We start from the raw sequence: 14,292 nt of genomic DNA on the forward strand, positions 1-14,292 counted from the left end.
AAGAGATGACCTTCCCCTCGCCGACCACACGCTGCTGAGAAGCTGCAAGAGCTGTGGGGCGAGACGGTGCCATCAGCGGGTTGTGTCGGCCCTTCGAGAGGAGCTCCCAAAGCCCATGCTGAGCTCTGAGGCAAAGCTGCCACAGGCAACAGCGAGTTCCAGACTCAGGTAGCACACCCTTACACCTTGGACAACCCCCCCACCGGTGTCACTACAAGAAAGAGGTATAGAAAAAAAACCCAACAATATATACCTGCAAGAATAGCTAAGTATGTATATACAGCACAAACTCCAAAACACCCGCAGGCACAGGTGAGAAGGACCAACTGCCCACTATAAAGCTAATTACAAAAGGTTTCACTTTTATTCAGTCAGGGGCTCCGACATGACAGACAAGCGCTGCTTGGCAGAACTAGCCCTCTAAAGCTTTGGGTTTTTTTTTTTTTTTTAAAAAAAAAAGGTCAGATTTTTAAATTGGCTGAAGTTACATATATTTTTTTAAAAAGCTAAGCTCTTAGACTACTCAGTCACGCTTTCAAGGTTCTCTCTGCACGATTAAGGGTTGGAAATTCACATTTTCTCAAAGCAGAACCAGAGGTTTTTGTTTTGTGGTTTCTGGGTAGACCAAAACATCCTAAAATGCCCCACAGTAGCAGAAGGGAAAGTGTTAAAGCAGCAGTGGCAGCTGCCCATGGTCTTCTATTTCATGGTGTTCCAGTATTTACCAGCCCAAAAATGTTATAACTGCCCTAAGAGGGTGCCAAGTTCAGGACCACGTAATTATTTACTTAGCAACTCTTCCTCATCCCATAGCACAGTTGTGAACCGATAGCGCACTTTGTTTAAATGTTAATAACTTCTGCAGATGTTGGATTTTTAAAGAGCCTTTGTTGACCACTAACATACCCACACAGTGAGCCTTCAGAAAGCACTAACACTGGTGCACCCAGGCACTACCCGGAGCTCCTCTTAATTCTACATTTTGGCAGAAAAAGCCCCATTCTCCCCCAAAGGCTGAGGAGGTGCAGAGGAGCCCGCTGCACCCAGCCAGCCTGCAGCCTGCCTGGGGGGGACCTCTAGTGGCCCAGCACTGCTTGCCTCCCTCCCCAGTCGGCACCAGTTCATATCTTTCTACTCTATTTTGTATTTTTACATTACCTCCTGGATTTCCATCTGCATTCTGTAACGTGGTACTGAGCACTCGACGTTGCAGTGCACAACCCTGCAGGTACGGCTCTGTGGTGGCTAATGAAATCAATGGTAAAAAGCAGCACCGTATCAAAAGGTGTTCTGAGCCCCACAACCGTGTGGTGGCTGCTGCCTGCAAGCGTTTGGAAATGGTAAAGAATAATTAAATTAAAGAAATACTTGAGAAGGCCATTTTGCACTTCGCAGCCCAGTACTGCAGACAACAGTCACCAAGCAATTGCCTTGACTTCAGACTGCAGAAATACAGCTATTTAAGAGCAGGGAAATGGGAGGGAGATGTGGGACCCAAGTACACTCTGCAAGGGGTAGATGATACTTCAGTACTGACAAAACAGGTAAATTTGCGTGGCCACTCAGTTCTAAGGTACTAGGTACTGCCACAGAGGTGAGGGGAAAAAAAGCCCTGAGAGTAAACCCAGGATTTCAACAGGAAAATGTTTGTCTCAATTTCTACTCTGGACTTTACAGCCGAGAAAAGTTCAGGTACTGCAAATAGTAAAGACAAATTTAACACAACTCATCTCCCCCCCAACAAATCATATGATTTTCTGGGATGCTGCTTTGCTATACACATATGTATAAAAGACAGATTGTGCTGATGCACACTAAGTGTGGCAAACTGGCTGGTTCTGGAGAAGTAAATATCAGGAAGAATGTAAAGTTCCACCTGTATTTTGGACCTGGACGAAGAACCTACAGTGACAATGGTTTAGTAAAAAGACTGAAGGGGAAAGAAAATACAGTGCTCAAGATTTCCCTGCTGCACAGCTGACAACTGTTTGCTCAAGTCTATGGATCTTAACACTTGAAGGGTTATACTTGGTGTTATAGAGCGGGCTGAACAAAGCTGAAAACACAGCACAGGAATTAGGACCACTGAAGGCTATTTTGGCCTTCATAAAATATAAACTGAACAGGGTCCATCACCTCATTCCTCCTTTTGTTAACTGGAAGCAGCCCCCCTGAAGAAAGCAGGGTATTTCTGCTGCTGCAGAAAAGTCTCTAAGGCCTGTTGGACGCTCACCAAGAATTTACGCTTGCTTTACATTTTCCACTAAACACCACAACAGAGATTATAATAACTTCTTGAAACAATCTTGCTTTGATTGTCCAAGTTTCTTGTCTGACGAGGCAGCCTAGCAAGCAAATATTATGTTAACCTACCAGCATCTGACTACTTTAATGTCAAAGATGGGGCAGGAGGACGCCTGTTCAGCCCATCAGAAATGAAACCTCTTTAGGCAGAAAGAACGAATAATGCCTCCAACCCGAGAGAAGACAACTCTGTCTCCTGAATCTGCCTAGAGAAGTAATAGTACCAAGGAGATAACAGGAGATGGCTAAACTGTTTGGCCAGCTTAAATAATGAACATTAGCTAAGATGCAAAGAAGTGTTTTTATTGCAAGCACAGTGAGCAGGGAGCGGGTTGTATCTCACATGAACGTGACTGAGGGCAGATTTAAGCCATCACCCTTCTGTTTAGTGCTCATTGCTCTCAGGTGTACATCATTTCTGCCATGTGAGACATCTTCTTTGGAATATACAAGTAATATTCCATGTATCCCGAAAGATCTTCAATAGTCACATCATCCACAAAGGCCCTGGCTTGCTCAGAGCAGGAGCGTGGAGAACTTGAGGGAGTTCTTGATGGCAAAGACTGGGAGTGATCCTCAGAAACTGTTCTATCGGGTGCCAGCTGGAGGGTGTTCTGCAAGCCAGAGAATTTGTACACTTCCATATCGTGCCATCGTTTACACTGACAGGCTTTATCTGGACACGCACAGGGCTTGTTCGTGTTCAGCTTGCACATGGATTGGAAGTCAGAAAGCTCCGTAGTTTCTAGGCTTGCTTTGGATACTAGAGAAAGAGCAGCTGCAGAGTTCTCCTGTTTGTTCTCCAGCGCTGACTGTGTAACAGAAGCTCCCAAAGACTCAACATCAGCTCCCTTCTGGGCACCGTTGGGAGCAATACTGCATCGTTCATGTGCACAGGTTTCCTTTGGGACTGGCATCCCAAACCCACTGCTGTCATCTGGGGCATCGATCTGGCTCTTGTGCACTAGCTGGTTGCATGTGGAATGTGGTTTTGTGCTGCAGTGGATAAATTTTGGAGGATGAAGAATTGGAGACTTGGAACGCCTGCGACGCTGGGTTCTCACAACTCCTCTTGAAGGCTTCTTCATAGACCTACCAGGGAAAGATACAAAAGGGAGTGAAGATTCCCTAAAAGACTTATTGCTGGATTACAGATAACATTGGGCAAAATCTCTACTGCATTTATATTGCATGCAAGAGCTTTAAGCTCAGAGTATTTGCTCAGGGTATTCTGCTACCTTGTTCTAGTCAAGCAGCTGTATAAAAGGAACACCTGAGAAATGAAACCAAAAGTGTGTGCTTTTAAGGTTAGAAAGTGAGTAAAGCATGTGAGACATGACAAAATAAGCTCCAAGAGAAGGACAAAGCACAAGATGACAGCACAAAACTAATGAATCAAGTCCAAAGGGTAGTTTTGTTTCAGTAGGAGATGAGCGTGAATTTCTGCATAGACACTTCAGAAACAATTCTTTATTTTAATCTAGTTCCCAAGGCATACTGACAGCTTCTGCAACATTAAACAGTTATTGAAAGAGATGTATTCGTGATTGTCCGATTCAAAAACAGCAGTTCACATTTATATTAAGAAATATCTATAGTGTTTCGAAACCTATAGTTGAACAGCATTTTCACTTCCTATTATTGTAAATAAGAATAGTAGTCACCTATGAACAGAAAAATGGGGTGTAGAGTATTTTAAACAGTCTCTAATACAGAAAACTTTTTTCCCTTGTGTAGGGGTGTAGTTACTAGAAAACTTGTCTATTTAAAATTCCCTGTCAATACAGTATCATTTAAATAGCCTGATAATCCCAAGCTTCTCTTACCCATGCCAGGTTTCCTTTGAAGTACACCCGCTCTTAGATTTGGTTTCATCTGCTGCTGTTCTAACTAGTGTTCTTGGACTTGTCCCTTCACCCACAGAGAGAGAAGCAGTAGATCTGTGAAAGAGAAAAAGTTTATCAGCCTATACTGATTAGCATTATGAATATGAAAAAGTTTATTAATCTTCTTTCCCAGAAGAGATTGCCACAAATCACTTACAATATATCTTAAAAACATGTCCGCAAAGATGACTCAAATCAGATAGTGTTTACACGTTCCTATCTCAAAAGTTTGTGTAACAGACTCTTTCACCAATGTGATGCCATTCAGCAACTTGACTGCCAATCCAAACCCCACACGCCAATGACGAAGCACGCACGATGGCTAAACTGCAGTTTCCCGGGAGAGGGGAGGGGAAAAACACCATCACTGAAGAAACACGTCTCTTTTTCCAGAGACAAATAAGCCATTCTTTCCTAAAAATAAATGTTCTTTGGAGACAAACAGACTTTGTTTAACTGAAGAACACATAAGTCTCTGTCTGGGACAACATAAGCTAAAAGTCCTCATACTATTGCAAGCTCAATTACTTGAGAAACAGAGTTGTGTCAGTTCTTCAACTTCTATTCAAGCCAGGACCTTAGAAGATTTACTAATTTTTCTGCTGCTATAAATGCATCCCAAACTCCCATTTTTGAGGATCTGTGATAACCCCAAGAACATTTTTTTTCCAAGCTGTGACTTCACATATTACACTGAAATTCACAAGGAAATTATTTTCCAAATCCTATACGAAATTGGTTTGTAAGCCAGGCTGATTCCCTGAGAAGTGAAAATAAGTCTCCACACACTGTTCTAGGATAGCTTTAACTGGTAATTAATAAAGGTTAAACTATTAGTCAAACACCTGCTGTTTTCCATTTAAAGAACAATGAACACAGAGCAGTAAAATTGAAGGTCAACAGTAAAAACTCCAAAGTAATTAAGTATGCCTGACTTGGGGGTGGGACTAGTGATATTGACGAAGTGAGAGGCACTTGGGTGGTGATACATTTCTAACAAGTTTAATTACTTAAAGGAAAGATAACTTTAGAAGCCCATTTTACCTAACTTTTATTATTAACTTAATTCTAGTTACTATTTTGATATTTACATACTGCCTTACCTACACTTTCAGTTCAGTCATATGTAATATGTCGTAAGTGATATGTAATGGTGCACATTTGTCAGCAGAAAAAACATTATATAGAAGCCTTTTTTTTTTTTCCCCTCCATTTCAGACAAAAATGATTGTCACCGACAGAAGACACGCTGCTTGTGTTCTGCTACTTGGGACAGGGAGGATAAGTGCCACATGTCAGATCTCCCACAAAACAAGACAACAACAACAAAAAAGGATTCTTTCCCATTTAGTGATTTTGGTTATAAATAGGAAATTTGTAAGTGACATCAATAAAAATAGTTTGTGTGGGAACCATGCAGTGAATCTAACACTCTCCTTTACTGACATGGAAAGAACGTTCCCCTCCTGGGAAAAGATAGGAGTTTATTCTCATGACAGGCCTTCAGAGCCCCAACAATATGCTAATTTCAATAGCAGAGTTGTAGTGCTACAGACATAACCTCTGGCAGCCAGATTCACACCAAAATTCATTTCAAGCATGTTATCAACTGCTGACTAAGCTTAGGTTTGTTTCAAGCCTGTTGGGAGCTAACAAGGATCAAACAAATTACAATTCCTTCACAAGTGCAGAATTTATTTCAGTTTGTTCAACTAGAATGAAGGCTTTCAGTGCCTAACCTTTTGGAATTACTTCATTCCTTCAAATTTAGCCACAAGGGTGTTCCCTTTGAGTCTGTTTGTAATGTGTTAACTCCGTACCTCCCTGTGGTGATACTTACCCAGCTGTGTCAACTCTTAGCTTTTTGAATGCTGTCTGCAGGCTTTCCTCTTCTGCATCCTTAGCTTCTGTTTTCATTATTGGGATGGCCAGAAGCCGCCAGAGTTACCATGTACCGCTACAAGCAGGAAAGAGACATGACTGTAAGAACCTTGTTAAAAACATTAGTTGCCCAGCAGCATCATAATACACGAAAATAAACTCAAAATAGCACACTGAGCACACAAAGCTGAGGTCACTCCAGTAGAACATTTTTGAAAGTTGATTCAGAAGAAGCTTTATGATACCCAAGAATGGAACAGTCTCTTGTACAACTGCATAGGTGAATTAGCAATTTAAAGTGAAATTTGGGGTTAACAGTGTCTTGCACATCCATTAGAGCTTAGACAGACTCTCCTGTTTGTTTTAAGAGTATTACCAGAATAACTTCAGAAGAGTTGAAAAGCAAGAAGGAGCACCACCATCAGAAGCAGTCAACTTTCTACTACTATTTCTGACCTTGGCACTTGATGTTACATATATATTAAAAAAAAAACAAAACCAAACCCAAACAAAACAACAGATTTTTCTGAGAACAAGATAAAGTTTTAAGTTAAACAACACTTTTTGATCTTACGTCTAGATCCCAGTAAGAGTAATACACTCCTATCAGAACATATTTTGATTGCAAATAGCTATTAAAATTTTGTGACACCACAAGAAGCTCTGCACAAGTACAAATGCAAATATCAGTATGAACAGCAAACAATAAGCCTTGTTTTAAATAAAAAAGGGATTGATAAAAACTGGCTGATCTAATTCTTTAGAATCTACCCTGGCCATTGTTTAATCTAGCTATGAAGGAATCTCAAATCTTTCTAAATTTGATGCTCTTCAGTACTGTACCTTCTGCAATCACTTGCACATCCTACACCAGCCAGGCTTCCGCTAAAAAGTACTTCATAAAGGTTTTTTTCCCTAGCATGGGCTTTGCTTTTGCTGAGCAGCAGCCACCAACAGTACCAAGTCTCAGTTCTACACCAGAGTACTTCAAGCTCAGTATTTGTTGAAGTTGACCTGGCTGATTACCCTGCCCCATTTAGTGCTTTTGACTTTTCTCCTTTGGAAAAAACAGGGATATTTGGTGTGGGTGCTATTACTGAGAGAGCCTTCCATTACACTGTGTGGGTTGTGACAAGACTATCTTCTCAGTCTTTATTTTTAAATTAGAAGGTTTTCATATTTGAGAACCTTCTACAATGAAATGACTGCTTTGGTAGACAAGGGGAGAGCACTGGATATTTTGACACTGTCTCCCCTAAGATGCTCATAGAGAAGCTGATGAAGCATGGACAGGATGAGCAGACGGCGAGGTGGACTGAAAACTCGCTGAACCGCTGCATCCAGAAGGTTGTGATCAGTGCCAGAAACTCAAGCTGGAGGTCAGTAACTAGTGGTGTATCCAATACTGGGTCCAGCCCTGTTTAACGTCTTCATTAATGATCCGGATGATGGGGCAGAGTATACCTTCAACAAATTTGCTGATGACACCAAACTGGGAGTGACTGATAGGCCAGAGCATCATGCTGCCATCCAGAGGGACCTCAACAGGAACCCCCTTGAAAGGGGCCAACAGGAACCTCATGGACTTCAACAAGGGGAAATGTCCTGCCCATGTGCCAGGACACACCGGGGACAACCAGCTGGAAAGCAGCTTTGCAGAAAAAAGGCCCTGGGGGTCCTGGTAGACACCAAGGTATTCAAAAGCTGTCTGGACATGGTCTTGAGCAACTGGACTGGTTTGGGGTGGTCCTCCTTGAGCAGGGAGGTTGAACCTCCAGGGATCCCTGCCAACCTCAATTGTTCTGTGATTCTGTATCTTCCTCAAGCTTTAAAAAACCACTAAGAAGGTGACCATCCCAACACAGCAAATGGTAACAGCTCCTGTAACAAGAACTCACTTAGACAGAGCACTAACTCCACCTAATAATACAGCAATAATGCCTACGTTAGCACTACTTTTACCAACTAAGCACCAGCTTTTTTGTAGCATGGAAAAGAAAAGATCTTGGTGAAGAGAGAGGAGTAATCAGAACCTCTGCAGCTCAGTTACTTATGCAGATACAGAGCGGTAATTTCTGTTCCCTCACAACCTCATTCCAGCTGGAGGTGGCAGCTCTCCCTGCTGTTGTTCCGGCTGCTCGCTTGGCTATGATTTCATCCGGACACCCTGTGTTGCAGACAGCTATTATGACACACGGAGAAGGATAATGTATCCCAACAACTTCAAGGCACACGTTGTCCGGTGAGTCAGCAAGTAAACACGAGAGGAGGAAGCTAACACACAGACTGACAACGCGATGCTCATCTGAGCAAGTTGTTATTTTAGATACTCTCTTAGTTAAATACTATTGATCTGGTGAAACATACGGTCCCTACTTCAGAAAGTTTTTTTCCTTGACCCAAATGGAAAGTCCTTTAAAATTAAAAATTCAGTCTACAGCCTTTTTTTTTTAAATACCAAACCTCTGTACTATATAACCTTACTGAGACAATGGCAGCAAAACATTTTTAAATCACTGTACAATATCCAAAACATACGAGTCTTAGACTAAATATTTTATCATGCTGGCCTTCATCGCTGACACAGTAAGCCCTCAAAAAGATGCAGAATTTATTCAGATAAAAGACCCACTCACTCTGTGGTAACTAAGCACAAGCTTAAGCATTTTAGATGCACCAGTCAACTAGCACTGACATCAAGAAAAAAAATAATTACTGTGAAAACCAACCAAAATTTAACGTTGTGTCAAAAAATCACAGGGAAATCTGTGTTCTTTATCTCCTAGGAAACCATACATACATCCTTTCCCATTTTATTTCCAGCTGTTTCCCAGCAGTACAGGGCTACGATCCCAGCTCGGTGCACCACTACTCACGACGATGCCACGCACAAACTCGTGCAGCTGGTGTTACGGAGGGGCACATACGGGCTCCAAACGCTCCAAGCCGCTCCCGGCCCAGGCCCTCTGCCCAGGAGCAGCCCCGGCGCCGGGACACAGCCCGCAGCGCTTCTCCGCCCGCCCGTAGACGAACCAAACCACCCTCCCGTTGCCCGAACCAAACTGCCCTCCCGGACGCTTTACCGGCTTTCCCCTCTCCTCCCCAACTCGTCCGCCCTCGGCCCCGGGGAGCACCAGCGGTACCCCTTAGCCCTGAGGGGTGCCCAACAGACACCTTGGTCCCGCAGCCCCGGGCGAGCCATGGCACCGCCGCTCAGTCCCGAGCCCGGGAGAGGTGGGGGGGAGGCCCAGCCAGCGCGGGGTGACTCAGCACAACCCCCCGCGCCCCGCCGGGGCCTTCCCCAGGGCCCGCCACGGGACCGGCAGCGACCCAGATACCCGCCAGGGAGGGCTCCACCACGGGGACGCGGCGACCTCACCAGCCCCGTAGAAGGGACTGGGGAATGGGAAGGCCGCCCCGACACCCCGCACTCACCGCACACCCTGCGGGCCCGCCCGGCCCCCGCCGCCTCCCGCCGCCTCCCGCCGGGCACGGCCGACCGGATATGACCCCCGCCTCCACCGGAAGGGGCGGGACCAGCGCCTCGCGCAGGCGCTCGGCGGGCATGAGCGGCGCCGCAGGGCGGTGACCTCACTTCCTGTTGTGCTCCGCGCGCCACCCCTCACCCCCCCCGAGCGTGAGGCGGCGGTGAGTGACACCCCCCCTCCCCAGGGAGACCGGACGCCCCTCCCCGCCCTCCCCGACACCGGGAGAGCCCAGATCCTCCCCTCCCTTCCTTACCGGGAGAGCCCGGGCCCCCCTGCCCCGCTGGGGGAGCCGCTCAACGGCCGGGCGGGCGGCGGAGGGGCGGTCCGGGGCCTTTCCCGCCCAGGCGGTGCGGGGAGGCCGCGGGGGATACACACACATACACACTGGTGTGAGGGAAACCGCCTGGCGGGGGCTCCGGGGCCTGCCGGAGAGTACGTGTGTTGAGAGTGCGGCGTCAGACCCCCATTTCTGTTTCAGTTTCTTCTGCATGGCACAGCGGGTTGCGCGCTGAGGGCCCACCGATGGACTTGGAGGCTAAAGATGAAGAGGAGGAGAGTCTGCAGACGGCCTTCAAAAAGCTGAGAGTGGACGCGGCAGGGTAAGCGAGCAACAAAAAGGACCGTGTAATCTGTCGGTTGCTTATTACATATTTGTTTTCTGCTGTTTTGAGTCTCAAAACAAACGTCACAAGTTGGTGAAAGGTTCTTTACTCTCCAAGAGGAGAAAACTGCATCGCTTCATGTGAAATGTAGCCATTATAACTGTCTAATAAGCAAAGCAGGACTTTATTACTGACTAATTTTGCCACAATATCCAACTGAAATTACACAGTGACTGTATGAAAACATGAAACGACTGGCCCAAAGCGTGAACCCACTCTTAACTGTTGTGGTAGCCGTAGTCACCTTGTGCGATACAGAACTTGTCTGTCTGTTCATGTAAATGCTGGTACCTTCAGCCAGGTTATCAGCCTGTACTGTAGTGCATGAAGATTTACTTGGGAAATGTCTGAAGGACAGCACCATCACTTCATAGTGTGCTGGAGAGCCCGGTCTCACAGGAAATCTCAGGTTAAAAATGAGTGCTGACTATTTTTGATTCCAGGGGATTTTGTAGAGTAAAATGTCTGCGGATATTCTTATATAAAAACTTATTCCATAACACACTGGGTATACTGGTAATATGTAGTATAAGCATCTTCCTTAAATTAGGAGTTAATAAAATTATGCAGTCTGACACTTTGTGAGGTAGTTCACTTGAAGCCCTTTGGGAATTCACAGACACATGAGAAAACTTTGTACTGATAATTAATGTTACCTGTGAGTTCATCTCTGTAGCTATCAATACTGTGAACTCATTACTTCCCCTGCATGTTAAAATATATTTTGCTTTGCTACTCATTTCCTCTACTTTGGGAGGTCTTCTGTTAAATGTGGAAAGAAACAGCTGTTCTCTAACAAGGAACTACGCTTATTAAGCATACCCCTTTTGATGTATTACCACTGACAGTCTGTGTGGAATTCTGGTTGATTCCTGATGATATCTTAGGCGTGAAAAGATCATGTTTTGCAGGCGTGTGTTTTGAACAGTCCAAGTCTTGTGACTGATCCCTTAAGACTGACTTTGGGCAGAGTACTTGGGCTCTTCTGTTAGAATTTCAGCCTCATCTCTTATGATTTCCTGTCCTGTGTTCCAGATCACACATACAGCCATCCTAAGTACGGATTTGCATGCTGAGGCATTTATGCTTGTTGTCTGGACCTCCAGGGCCAGATGTTTTTTCATTCCATGTTTATCTGGGAAATTTAGTGAAAAATAAATCAGTGATCTCTCCTTGTCTATTGTACTTCAGCCACTTCTCCACTGACGACGACTCAGCCTGCTGCTATGGGTCCCTGACTTGGCATTTTAGATGAGTAGCAGTCTATCTTTAACAGCTATTGTCTGACAGGAACATTTGGAACCTGAACTTACATTCCTTTAACGTGTCATTTTGGTGCAAATAGGGCATGACATCAGCCTCTGGGCATTTTGGCCTCCTTTCATTTCATCTTACCTATCTTTAGACACTTGACTGAGGTCAATATAGTAAGAGTGGTTAGCTAAATCTCTGTAATATCCTGTTTCTACCCACTGACTGTAGAGGAAGTCAAGGCTGCAAACTTAAATGTCTTAGTTAAGCGTCTAACTGAAAGTCTTAGTTAAGCATCTAACTAGGCTGAATCTCGATCTCTGAAGTGGTACGTGCTGGCGCTACTCTAACGTGGCATTTTCCCTTTTACTCAGATGTATTGCAGCTCTGTCCGTGGGTGACGGGACGATTCTCAGAACACCAAGGGCAGCCATGGACGGAGCGAAGCAACAGCCCGGCTGCCCGAAGGAAGCGTGGCATGGGTAAAGCACACTCTTCACTGCACCGTGCATGTGTTTCTGATTTGAGACATTTCCAGTGCATACTGTTTCCAGTGAAAGTTGTTGTTAATTAGTTGCTTCAACATATCTTTTCTCTCTTTACTATTACAACACTTGACCACAACTGTTTGATATGATGTTTTTTAAGGGGCTTCTATCAAAGACTTTAAAAGAACATATTGCCTCTTCTCTTAGAGAGGGTACCTAAAACTTTGTTTTCCACTGATTTCCTCAGAAGTCCTTTTCTTCAAGTCTTACACCTTTGCAACCCTCTCTCACCTTTTTCCTTGGGCTATTTTATTTCTGTATTGAAATACCTGGATATTTAGTGCGATTCTGCCAGCAACTCCAGTTGATACCCAGATTCTGCACTACAGTTCAGTTTGGGATGACAAAGTATCCTTTGCTTAGCACAGAAGATTTAGGGGGGGAAGTACCTATAACTAAGGGATGTTTGTATGTGTCTTTTCTTTGGGGGAGCCCCACTTTCTTCAGACTCCCTCACTGCTCCTGTCAGAAATTTCAAGTGACCAGTCACCTGATTTTTCTAAGCAGGAAAAAAAAAAACCCAAACAAAAGAAAACCACCTAAAATGTTTTTAGCCAGATTTTAGAGCTTGTTGAGCTGTGAGGTAGATTCTGGTGTTACCTACTTGCTCACCTGTTAAAACCCTGCAGGTGTGTGAGAAAGCCTTCCAGGGGATCTACAAGAGTCCCACGTCGCAGACGCTCCAAGTCTCCCGTCCTGCATCCTCCCAAGTTTACGTATTGCAATATGAAAGCCAACAACCAGCTGAAACACAAAACCCAGGCAGAAACATCAAAGGGCAATATCAGTTCAGACATTTTTGTTACAGCAGAACACGGTACGAAGGACAGGCACGATTCTCACTTTGAGGCCAGTGATGACAGAACTGAACCTTTGGAAGCTTTCACCGCTGAAGAGCCTTTGGAGAAGCCAAGAGAGAGTTACCCTGCTGTCTCTTCATCCTTTGAAACTAGCTTGCATTCTAGCCAAACCTCAGATTTCCAGTCTTTATCCATGCTTGGCAACGGCAAGCAGTGCTCTTGTACGGACAAGAAATGCCGGTGCAAACAGTGGCGAACCATGGAAGTGTACTCTTTCTCGGGCCTGCGGAGCGTCCTGTCAGAGTGCGAAAAGGCAGTGCTGGGAGTCCACGCCCAGTCGCTTCAGAATAGATCCCCTTGCGGAACAGCCTCCTCAGGTTCTCCCAGATCCTGCTCTGAGCAAGCTCGAGCCTTTGTGGACGACGTGACTATTGAAGATCTTTCGGGATACATGGAATACTACTTATATATTCCCAAGAAAATGTCTCACATGGCAGAAATGATGTACACCTGACTGAAAGCAATAGAGAATCCCGAGTCAGGGTTTCTGATAATGGTTGGGTTAAATGCCTTGTCAGTGCCATGTTTTCACTGTTGCGTGTTTGATCAAATGTTTCCTTGCCTCATACAGTTTAGTTTTCTAATAAAATAAAAAACGGAATATAGTTTTCCGAGCTTAGTTCTGAAAAGAATGCACTAAAGTCTCTGAATACCTTAACAAAAGCACTGTAGATCAAATGAACTCCCATAGTTTTTCGGTTTGTGCTGTGGATATTCAAGCTCTGTGTGCTGTTTTGGGAAAAAAAAAAAAAAGCCTTTTAGGTTTTGTTCTGAAATTTTGCAGTGTTTGGAAGGTTCATTCTTAATGTGTCCCAGTACTTAGAGAAGTGTTTCATAGCTACAGCTCTATCCTCCTCATCCTGCTCCAGAGAGGAGAATGAGAAGGTATTCAGTATGGGTAGGATGGATCCCTTTTCCTTGAACACTATCTGGCTCCTTTTTAGTTGGATCTAATTTTGAATGCTTCCTCCTCATGGATTTGTTGGGAGGTGCTGAACGTGCGGGTGTGTGCTTGGACCCTTTCATAATCTAACTAGCTCACTCTTAAGCAGTTCTATTTTTCTGCAGATAAGTGAAGCTCTTAGAAGCAAAAATATATTTTGTTATTTGTGCTTTACAGATGGAATAATTTAGGGGGGAGTGAAGCAGGCCAGCAGGTTGTTTTGGGCCATGCTGTCTCAGAAGCGGAGGTTGTGGAGCCATCTATACGGGTTGTTTGAGAGTGTGTTTGATACACAAAGCAGCGTGGAAATAGGGTAAACGAGCATTGTGTATCGTACAGGCTATGTGGTGTAGAGCTATAACATTCCTTCTGGTCGAAAATACTGAAATAAAAAATTTTGTTGCTGAGACTCGCATTAATAAATGTTTGTCAAAACCCAGCAAATTAAAGACTGAATAATTTGACTTAC

General features: G+C 44.5%; 2 protein-coding genes across 3 annotated transcripts; one reads left to right on the forward strand and one right to left on the reverse strand.

The window, feature by feature from the left end:
* Positions 1-2,587: 2,587 nt before the first annotated feature.
* Positions 2,588-9,555, reverse strand: OSER1 (oxidative stress responsive serine rich 1). Its single transcript, XM_074157378.1, has 4 exons — positions 9,507-9,555; positions 6,031-6,147; positions 4,131-4,244; positions 2,588-3,396 (listed from the first exon to the last, which is right to left on the reverse strand). Exons 2-4 carry the CDS (start codon positions 6,105-6,107, stop codon positions 2,706-2,708), a joined length of 882 nt encoding a protein of 293 aa, XP_074013479.1. The 5' UTR covers positions 6,108-6,147; positions 9,507-9,555; the 3' UTR covers positions 2,588-2,705.
* A 77-nt stretch (positions 9,556-9,632) lies between these two features.
* LOC141470703 (oxidative stress-responsive serine-rich protein 1-like) lies at positions 9,633-14,292 on the forward strand. Of its 2 annotated transcripts, XM_074156895.1 has the most exons (4): positions 9,633-9,719; positions 10,038-10,158; positions 11,847-11,954; positions 12,650-14,286. In XM_074156895.1, the coding sequence occupies exons 2-4, from the start codon at positions 10,082-10,084 to the stop codon at positions 13,332-13,334; spliced, it is 870 nt and encodes a 289-aa protein (XP_074012996.1). In that variant the 5' UTR covers positions 9,633-9,719; positions 10,038-10,081; the 3' UTR covers positions 13,335-14,286. The 2 variants fall into 2 exon arrangements, with proteins under 2 accessions (XP_074012996.1, XP_074012995.1); XM_074156894.1 differs by lacking the exon at positions 9,633-9,719 and having other exon boundaries at positions 9,834-10,158; positions 12,650-14,292.

This window comes from Numenius arquata, chromosome 12 (genome assembly GCF_964106895.1).
Source record: "Numenius arquata chromosome 12, bNumArq3.hap1.1, whole genome shotgun sequence".
NCBI classification, from domain to species: Eukaryota; Metazoa; Chordata; class Aves; order Charadriiformes; family Scolopacidae; genus Numenius; species Numenius arquata.

What these genes read in the sequence shown, in the direction of transcription:
- OSER1 (XM_074157378.1), bottom strand. Translation starts at nt 6,107, where the DNA reads ATGAAAACAGAAGCTAAGGATGCAGAAGAGGAAAGCCTGCAGACAGCA. An exon ending in CTAAGAGTTGACACAGCTGG is followed by an intron (nt 4,245 to 6,030) that starts GTAAGTATCACC and finishes TCTCTTTCACAG; the next exon opens with ATCTACTGCTTCTCTCTCTG. An exon ending in TCAAAGGAAACCTGGCATGG is followed by an intron (nt 3,397 to 4,130) that starts GTAAGAGAAGCT and finishes TTTCCCTGGTAG; the next exon opens with GTCTATGAAGAAGCCTTCAA.
- LOC141470703 (XM_074156895.1), top strand. Translation starts at nt 10,082, where the DNA reads ATGGACTTGGAGGCTAAAGATGAAGAGGAGGAGAGTCTGCAGACGGCC. An exon ending in CTGAGAGTGGACGCGGCAGG is followed by an intron (nt 10,159 to 11,846) that starts GTAAGCGAGCAA and finishes CCTTTTACTCAG; the next exon opens with ATGTATTGCAGCTCTGTCCG. An exon ending in CCGAAGGAAGCGTGGCATGG is followed by an intron (nt 11,955 to 12,649) that starts GTAAAGCACACT and finishes AAAACCCTGCAG; the next exon opens with GTGTGTGAGAAAGCCTTCCA.